Source organism: Pongo pygmaeus, chromosome 1, assembly GCF_028885625.2.
Source record: "Pongo pygmaeus isolate AG05252 chromosome 1, NHGRI_mPonPyg2-v2.0_pri, whole genome shotgun sequence".
NCBI lineage: Eukaryota > Metazoa > Chordata > Mammalia > Primates > Hominidae > Pongo > Pongo pygmaeus.
In genome coordinates this window covers 74,884,241-74,893,882 of record NC_072373.2, presented here as the reverse complement: position 1 = coordinate 74,893,882, position 9,642 = coordinate 74,884,241, and the positions used below count along the sequence as shown (strand labels likewise).

Here is a 9,642-nt window from a genome sequence, read left to right as displayed (position 1 = left end):
ATGATACACTTTTTCTAAAACCCAAAGCAGTGCTTTCATTTTCCTGTGGTTAACTGTCAAGGCAGGATGAGATAATAAGGGAACCAGAGAAAGCCCTGAATTTAAGTATAAAGGTCTGTAACAGTGGCTAGAAATTGGCTACCTCTATTCTTTGGCGTAAGTAGTATTTTTTTTCCTGACCCAGGGTGTGTGTCCTTCTTCGGGGAAAATGAGGTGACACAGAAACCATCCACCCCTGGGGTCCAAGAGGACCATCAGGATTCAGGGGCCATCCTCCTCCCTTGGCCAAGGCTTGGATGCCATCTGCCCCTGCAGACAGAAGTCTCCGTGCACTTTGGTGTTTCCTAGGAAGGGAATTCTCCAGCTTCTCATGAGAATTGACTGGGACTTAACCTCTGTGTGAGGGAAATGCAATTCATGTTCCCAGTGGATCATCCTTGGCACCACTCAGAGGAAGTACAGGCACAGGATTTAGTTATTGATCTATTAATTTTTAACTGAAAACCCAATTTATGCCTTGGGTTTCTTTTATTTTCAGGAAAAAACCCTCTCTTAAAAACACATGGCAGAACGGAGGACATTTGGTTTTTGGTTTTTTTTTTTTTTTTTTTTTTTGGTATATACAGGACATATAACAGAGAGATGAAGAACACAGACGCAGGCAGTGGACAGAGCTGGTGTGTGATCCCAGCTCTGCTGCTTTTTAGTTGTGTGTCCTTTGGCAAATTACTTAACTTCTCTGAGGACCTGTCACAAAGAATGATATCAACTGACTCCCAGGATTTTGAGGATTAAATGAGGATAATTTTTATAGCGTTTGGCACAATGTCCATTATCTAAAAGCACACATACACAGGCACACACAAATCCAGTGGCTATTACTACTTACTTCACAAAATATTACTTTGGCAGGACTGTGCTATGAGGCTGGTGATACAGAGGGGATCAACACAGTCACGGCCATCTCTGTCATCTCCGAGCTCACAGGGATACCTGGGCTAGGAACATGCATACAGATTTGGCGGCTGTCAATATTTGGCTGGAAATTAAAGCCACAGGGGTAGATGCAGATACCAAGAGAGAACACAGCAGAAGCATAGAGCCCTGCAACATCTGAAGGCAGAAGTAGGGGGACCATCCATGCAGCCCATGGTCAGTCGTGTACTCCTCAAAGAGCCTTTCTGGTAAAAGCAACACAAGTCAGCATTTGTTCCTGAGTCTAATGTATCCCTCCCTCCCACCTTCCCACACCACCCAACACCCCTCCTGCAGTCAGAATTAAAGACATGATCAGCCTCTGTAAGACAATGATTCTTGGGGACAACTGGTTTCCCGTGGTTCCTGCATACACATTTCCTGCATGTAAATGCCCTTCGCTTCATGCATCCCTGCAGAATTTACCCAACTTTCCATGGGAAAACATCCCTCGGCAGAATAATCCTCCCTATTTGGAAATGTATCATCCTGCGTTTTGCTCCGAAAAATCTTCTGCCCTGTCTGCCCCCTCCCCACCCTCGCGGAGCTCAGCCTGTGATTTGCTGTGCATACTGAAAGAGTCGATGAAGTCATCCTTCCCTTCTGCTGTTAAACAAGGAGTCTCTTTCCTGCCACATGTTGGAGTGCGAGCCAGCAGGCTTCTCTTCTTGCTCATTACACTTGACAGAGTGTTAGGTTGAGGATTTCCCTTGCTCTCATCTTCTTTCGAACAATCAACCTACCCAGGAAAATCTGAGCGCAACTTGTGGAATCTGAGAGGCAGTAATTAATGAGGACATCTTGTTACAAATCAGAAGGACAGGCAACACCAAGGGCTCCAACAGGGACTTCTGGGATTTCTCATATTCCAGGCTACAAAAACAAATGCTGTAGACCTGGGCTGTGGGCAGCCTTGCTGTGGTTTATGGCAAGAGTCCACGGCTTTTTTTTTTTTTTTTTGCGTTCGTTGAGAACTTCTTCAGAAAACCATCTGCATTTCATTTATGTCTCAGGCTGGGGGTGGGGGGTGGGATGGAAAGCATGGGCAGAGAAGTCTGCTTTTTCAGCCCTATTTTTGCCCAGGAAGAAGATTTTTGGACAGTGGAAACTCATGTGCTGCCATGAACACAGTAGGTGCTTCAGAGATCAATATGCGTTGTTACTGGTGAACGGCAGAAGTGCACAGGGATTAGTGGCTCCATTGCTGGACACTGTGCACCTGGGGTTGCATCTGTGACCGTGTGCTCATCAATTGCGTAATCAGTTGCTCAATGCCACTGAGCCTCAGTTCCTATCCTGGGGATCAAGTGGAGAATAGAGTGTGGCTTTTATCTTCGTGATGAACATCTAAGGATGGCCGTTGTGAAATATTATTTTTATCCTACACCTGCCTTCCAGCTCATTCTCCGGGCTTCACACTCCCCCCATCTTCTGACAAAAATCTCAAGCAGATTCCAGAGCTTTTCTGGTGGCTTTTGGTCTTAGAAGAGAATTGCTTTTGTGAAAGCAAGTCCATTTCAGTATTGAGCCTCAGTTTCTCATCCAGGCCACATCTTTTCTTCTTTCTCAGTTCAGACCTGACGCTGGAACCTGCAGAGAAGCTGGAGGGAAGGGGCTTGGTGCTTTCCTCCCTCCACTTCTCTCTCCTTAACATGCATGGCTGCTTCTGGCTTCACCAGGTTGCTGCTGCCTGGGGCGAGGTGGGGGTTAGAAAAGAAGGGAGAGGGCACTTTTACTTTACTGGGGCTGTTGTGGTTCCCTCTGTTGGACGCCCTTGTTATGGTGAATGCTTCCAGTGCTGGGCCACCTCTCCTTTGTGGGGAGCTTCTTTGGGATCTTTAGATATTCCCCTTCCCACCCACTGGGCATGTCCTCCTGCAGTCGCCCCCTTGGGGTGGCACACTTCTGCTGAACGGTGGACCTGCACCTCAGCTCGGGCCCTGAACTGCCCTCTTGATAGCTCTAACATGCCTCATTTCTCTGACATCAACTTGGCCTCACCAAAGTCTGAGTTTCAGTCCTCTCACACTGCAGCCCCCTTCGTCTCTCTGCCATGCAGCCTGTTCCAGCCAAGCTTCCACCTGTGAATTCCTCCGGGCCAGAATCAGGCACTGGTCTCTTTGCCTGCCACCCCCACTAATTCACCGTGACCCCATCCCCAACCCCCAAACCTCCAGTGGCACACTGTCTTTGAAATGTGTGGTCACGGCCAGGTGCAGTGGCTCACGGCTATAATCCTAGCACTTTGGGGAGCTGAGGTGGACAGACTGCTTGAACCCAGGAATTCGAGACTAGGTTGGGCAAGATGGTGAAACCCCATCTCTACAAAAAAAAAATACAAAAATTAGCCAGGCACTGTGACATATACCTGTAGTCCCGGCTACTCAGGAGGCTGAGGTGGGAGGATCACTGGAGCCCAGGAGGTGGACATTGCAGTGAGCCGTGATTGTGCCAATGCACTCCAGCCTGGGCGACAGAATGGGATCCTGTCTGAAAAAAATAAAATAAAAAAAAGAAATGTGCAGGCACTTATTACCCATGGTCCAAGTCACAAGACAACAAGAAGTGTCCCATTGACTATTCCATTCCATCTGCCGGGTGTTGAGTCCAGTGCCTGAAATGCAGTCGGTTCTCAGAAGAAGTGAGCTCTTATTATTATCAACAATACGTGCTTTTGGTGATAGGAAGAGCCACGAAGGCGTGGGGGGGCAAAGGGGTAACACAAAGAAAAACTCTTCATAGGTACCATTCTGTTTAATTCATAGTGGTGGCACATCCCTTGGGTACAACATGTATAACGGATGAAAGCATTGCATAGGGACATGTATCTAACTGCGCTCATTTGTCATTTGTATCAGAATGTCATATTGGCGCAGAGCAAGCATAGGCTTGCAATCAGATGGGTCTGGGTTTGAATCCTGGCTCTGCCACTTTGTTGTTGGGCAACCCCTGGCAAATGATTTTACCTCTCGGATCTGGTTTCCTCACCTTTTGAGTGAGGAGAGGAACACTGACCTTACATGGCAGCTCCGGGGATTAGTTACGAGGATTAATGCACCCAGCCAATGCCTAGTGCATAGCAGCAACTCAATAAATAACATTTAGCATTTAATGCTATTGTGATTCTTCTTCTTCTTTTATTCTTCCAGGGCTCTTCACCCCCTGTTTCCTCAATTTCCTGATACTAAATGAATGATGACTATTAAAAGTTAAACATTTTACATATTACTAGAATTTGGCTTAGTGGCTAGAAATATTTCTTCCTTTTATGATCAATACAGTTGAAAGATGCCTTTCAACCTAGGCGTTATTATTTGAGATCGAGTCTTGCTCTGTCGCCCAGGCTGGAGTGCAGTGGCATGATCTCGGCTCACTGCAGCCTCCGCCTCCCGGGTTCCAGCAGTTCTCTATCTCAGCCTCCCAAGAAGCTGGGATTAGAGGAGTGCACTGCCACACCTGGCTAATGTTTGTGCTTTTAGTAGAGAAAGGTTTCACCATGTTGGCCAGACTGGTCTCGAACTCATGGCCTCAAGTGATCCTCCCGCCTTGGCCTCCCAAAGTGTTGGGATTACAGGTGTGAGCCACCATGCCCGGCCAGCATTATTCTTTATAGCAAAAAAGATGAGGAAGAAAAGGAAGTCACATTCAGTAAATTGATTGAAGACAAAATAAACCTCAAAATATTGACTAATCCCTTCTCACACACCAGACATGGTGCTCACTGCTGTTCACATCTAAGAGGGGTGACGCGCTGTCATTCCCACTTTACAGACAAGGAGGCGGAGGCTCAGGATGAGGAGCATTTTTAGGGATGCACATCCTACAGCCTGTCTGAGGTGCCTTTCCACCATATCCCAACTGCCTCTCACCACGGGCAGGGAGAGCCTGTGCTCAAGCAAAACATAGACCACAGGAAAGGACTATGTTTCCTGACTTCAAATTTTGGCATAAATAATTGCAGGTCTTGGGTTAGTTACAGAAACCCATTGTCAAGAGACAGCTCTGCAGATCACTTTCTAGATAACTGCTGCTATGCAAGCCCAACTGGGATGTATCTTGTGAGTGAGGTTCCTGTGAGCAAAATGTGAGGTGAAAGCCGGGTCTCTTGTGGTCTGTCCTGCCTCAGCTTGTTAGTGTGCAAAGAATGGGCCATCCTAGATGGGGGTTGGGGGCACAAGGGGAAATGGCTGGAGAGAGGAGTTATTCTGCTTATTGACAGTGGTGAAGACACCACCTCCTGGTGAAGGAGGAGGCAAAACCTAACCACCTGCCCCATCTCAGGTCGCCTGGCTTGACTGACAAACCAGGCCACCCATGCACGGATGGATTTGAGAAACAGTGACCAAACCTCTCAGCATGTGTGACTGTGCTCCTGCCACAGGAGGGCCCCAAGATGAATCAGCCCAGTCCTGTCCTTAACAGGCTCACAGCCTAAGACAAGCTGTGTATAAGAGTAACTGTAATACCAGGTCAATGCTCAAGAGACCAGCAGTGAGGGACAGGTCCATTTCTCTGAATGCTTAGCAGAAGCGAAGCTAGTCTCCAGCTGGGTAAGGCAGGGGGACAGGAGAGAAGACCTTGTGGAGCAGGTAATTTTATTAGAAATTCTTATATTTTACTGGTTCACAAGTGAGTGTCATGAGCAGGATGCTGGCCCTGTAGTCAGTGGACTTGGGTCTGAGTACAGGTTCTGCTCTTCCTGGCTGTGGGACTCAGGACAACTTGCTCAGTTTTCTCATCTGTGCAAAGCAGCATGGCATTGTGGGGATGAGCATGGACTCTGGGGTCAGATTGCCTGGGTTCAAATCCTGCCACTCTGAGCTGGGTGCTGGTTGGCATGTCATTTAAAGTAGTAGTACTTCAGTTTCCATATCTATAAGATGGGGGTCATCATAATATATTCCAACAAACAATTGTGAGAATGTAATGAGTTAATAAATGTGAAACACTTAGAACATTTAGAATAGTGCCTGTCACATAGCAAGTGCTCTATGTGCAGCTCTTATTGTTGATGTTGTTAAGAGGGAGGATAATATTAGTGTTGCTGTAAAGATCAGAATTAGGGGGATCAAAGCGTGGCACACAATAGGCTGTCAACACAAGAGAGCTGCTCTTCTTATTATTAATAAGTGCAGGTGAGTCTAGAATGAGAGGTGAAGAGAAGGGCATCCTGGGCAGTGTGAAAGTAAGAAAAGACAGGAGGCAGGAATATGCAATCTGTGAGGCAGGAACAGAAAGTAATTTGGTTCGGATCCTTGGGAGAAATAGAATGAGTTCTTTCTGCTGGTTTCTCAGCTTCCTTGGGCTCTTAGAATCTGGTAAAAAAAAAAAAAGCCAGCTTCCCTCAGCACATCTCCATGGCTTTCTTTTGCAATGTTTCTGAATACAGGCATCCTGGAGGGTCTGCTCCCTGTCTTTCCAAGGATGAGTCTCCAGGAGATGTTCCGCTTCCCTTTGGGGCTCCTGCTTGGCTCTGTGCTCCTGGCGGCTTCGGCCCCAGCCACTCTGGAGCCTCCCGGCTGCAGCAACAAGGAGCAACAGGTCACTGTCAGCCACACCTACAAGATCGATGTGCCCAAGTCTGCCTTGGTTCAGGTTGACGCTGACCCTCAGCCCTTCAGTGACGATGGGGCTTCGCTCTTGGCCCTGGGGGAGGCCGGGGAGGAACAGAACATCATCTTCAGGCACAACATCCGCCTTCAGACGCCACAGAAGGACTGTGAGTTGGCAGGCAGTGTCCAGGACCTCCTGGCCCGGGTGAAGAAGCTGGAGGAAGAGATGGTGGAGATGAAGGAACAGTGTAGTGCCAAGCGCTGCTGCCAGGGAGTCACTGGTGAGCTCACCACCTGCTATTCATTCAACAAACATTTGATGAGCACCTATTATGTGCCAGGGTTTCCACTAGCCTCATGAGCACTTTGTGACTCTGATGTGCTCCTACTTCTCATTCTGGGTTTTCTCTAGGGGGCCCATCCCTGCTATTTATTCATTTATTCACTGGTACTAGCTCCAGGGGCATCTGGAAGCTGAGCAGGGAGGGGCCAGCAGCTCTTGCAGAGAGTCTAGACTCCTGGCCTATTGCTTCCAGATGGGAATGCTTCCAGGAGCTGTCATACCTGTGAATCAAAGCACTACTCAGAGAGGAAGCAATGGGATACACAGGAAAGATAGGGCCTTGGAGCTAGACAAAACAGGTTACAAATCCCAGTTCTACCAGTTTTTAGCTGTATGATTTTGGGTAAATCCCTTATGTTTCCTCAACTGTCCGACAGGGATGATTCTATCAACTAGTGTAGTTCTGAGAACTAGAGATGATGTGTAGAAGATTCCTGGCCCTTAGAGGAATTTACAAATCAGTAAATTATAATTATTTTCTTAGTAAAAATTACAATTATAATTGTAAAATAATTATAATTTAATTTTACAAATAATGAAGTTTCTCCCCCCATGCAACCCTGTCACTTTTAAACATAAACTGCCCAGGCTGATCCAATGATAATGAATGGTACTTTGGCATAGGATTTCATGCCTGAAGGAATTGCTATGGTAAAGAGCACCTTAACCATCAGATCCAGAAACAGAACTCGGCAACAGGGACAGTGCCATGAATAACCAGCATGGACTTGCTTCTGAGGAGCCCCCACTTTGGAAGTGTTTTTAGGAAGGAAAGAAGGTGTTCTGAGAAGCAGAAGCTGGGCCACAAAGGAGACTGCACTGACCAGTCTGCCCTCCAGCTGCCTCTTGCTGTGTAGGGTCAGAGAGGGGAGCCTGGTTAAATCCCTTCTCCACCGTACCCATAGTTGAGAGCAGGCTATTTTGTGGCTTCTGCAGTTCCGTTTTTTCCAGACTTCAATATGGGCTCATTTCACAAGGTCCCAGCCTTGCTAGTTCCAGCAAACTCCAGCCTCCTTGGATCTCACTTTCCCCCAGGAGTCCTGCCCTGCGTGTCAGCTGGCCAGGGTGGAGCATTTAAGGCCCCTCCATTGGAAGGCACTAAATAATGACCACCACGTAGAAAGGAAGGAACCAGGGGAATTCACACGGGAAGGGAAAGGAAAGAAGGGTGGGTCCTGCAGCCTTTTCAGACAGAGAAAGGAGACGTTTGCAGATGTCACGGATTAGAAAGCCTGGCCCAGGCTGGAAAGGGCCAACACCTTTTCTCCCTTGTGGAGCTCCACCATCCTCCAAAAAAGTCGTGCAAGACCCAGAAATCACCAGACCCTTAAGAGTGGGGCTAATAATTTCTGGGTCTTGCATGGCTGATCTCAAAGGAAGGAGATCCCCACGCACAGCCCTTCAACCCAGCCTACTGTTTTTCCTCTCCCTCCCAGATCTAAGCCGCCACTGCAGCGGCCACGGGACCTTCTCCCTGGAGACCTGCAGCTGCCACTGCGAGGAGGGCAGGGAGGGCCCCGCCTGCGAGCGGCTGGCCTGCCCCGGGGCGTGCAGCGGCCACGGGCGTTGCGTGGACGGGCGCTGCCTGTGCCATGAGCCCTACGTGGGTGCCGACTGCGGCTACCCGGCCTGCCCTGAGAACTGCAGCGGGCACGGCGAGTGCGTGCGCGGCGTATGCCAGTGCCACGAGGACTTCATGTCGGAGGACTGCAGCGAGAAGCGCTGTCCCGGCGACTGCAGCGGCCACGGCTTCTGCGACACGGGCGAGTGCTACTGCGAGGAGGGCTTCACAGGCCTGGACTGTGCCCAGGGTGAGAGCGGAGATGTGCCCTCGGGCCGCCGGACTCTTCTTTCCAATGCACCATTTAACCGTCAATTACACGTTGTCATCTTTGGGGGTCTCTTCCTTTAGCCTACGCCAGATTGCTGAGTCCCAACCTCAGAGTTTCTGATTCTGCGATGGGGCCTAAGAATTTGCATTTCTAACAAGTTCCCAGGTGATGCTGATGCTGCTGGTTAGAGGCCCTAACCTTGAGGACCACTGGTCTTGTGATCTAATGGCTGTGTGTGAGTGTGTGTGTGTGGTGAGGGGGTCAGTATTAATTACCTGTCGTTCGGATAATAATTTCTGGGGGTCGGGAATGGCGCCTTACACAGGTCTGCATCCTGGACACCCACTCTTATAGTGCTCAGGGAATACTCACTGGGTCTGGATCGCCTCCCTTGCTCACCCTCTCTGCCCTGTTCCTGTTCTGCCTGCAGTGGTTGCCCCACAGGGCCTGCAGCTGCTCAAGAACACGGAGGATTCTCTGCTGGTGAGCTGGGAGCCCTCCAGCCAGGTGGATCACTACCTCCTTAGCTACTACCCCCTGGGGAAGGAGCTCTCTGGGAAGCAGATCCAAGTGCCCAAGGAGCAGCGCAGCTATGAGATTCTTGGTTTGCTGCCTGGAACCAAGTATATAGTCACCCTGCGTAACGTCAAGAAAGAAGTTTCTAGCAGCCCACAGCATCTACTTGCCACCACAGGTGAGGAAGCCACCCGATGCCCCAGGGTTCCCAGGAGAGGCCCCATTCTAAGTGTTTTCTTTCATTAAACACCTGTAGGCTGTTGCCTTGATTTGGGGTTTGAAAAACACACCTGCCACAATCCTAGGTTCTGAAGAGTCCCAGTTCTCTGTCTTCTTTCCTTGCTCTCTGATTACTGGGTCCTCCAAGCCCATGAAGACCTGCTAGATGGGGCTCATGGGGTCTTCTCTGTCCCTGAGATTAGTA

General features: G+C 49.1%; 1 protein-coding gene across 1 annotated transcript in view; it reads left to right on the top strand.

The window, feature by feature from the left end:
• TNN (tenascin N) overlaps positions 1-9,642 on the top strand; it is a 73,865-nt gene that overhangs the window by 3,271 nt on the left and 60,952 nt on the right. Inside the window, exons 2-4 of the mRNA XM_054494511.2 lie at positions 6,365-6,808; positions 8,307-8,681; positions 9,133-9,396. Of these exons, the coding sequence (XP_054350486.1) occupies positions 6,400-6,808; positions 8,307-8,681; positions 9,133-9,396 (1,048 nt within the window). The 5' untranslated portion in view covers positions 6,365-6,399. The remainder of the gene's footprint in view (positions 1-6,364; positions 6,809-8,306; positions 8,682-9,132; positions 9,397-9,642) is intronic.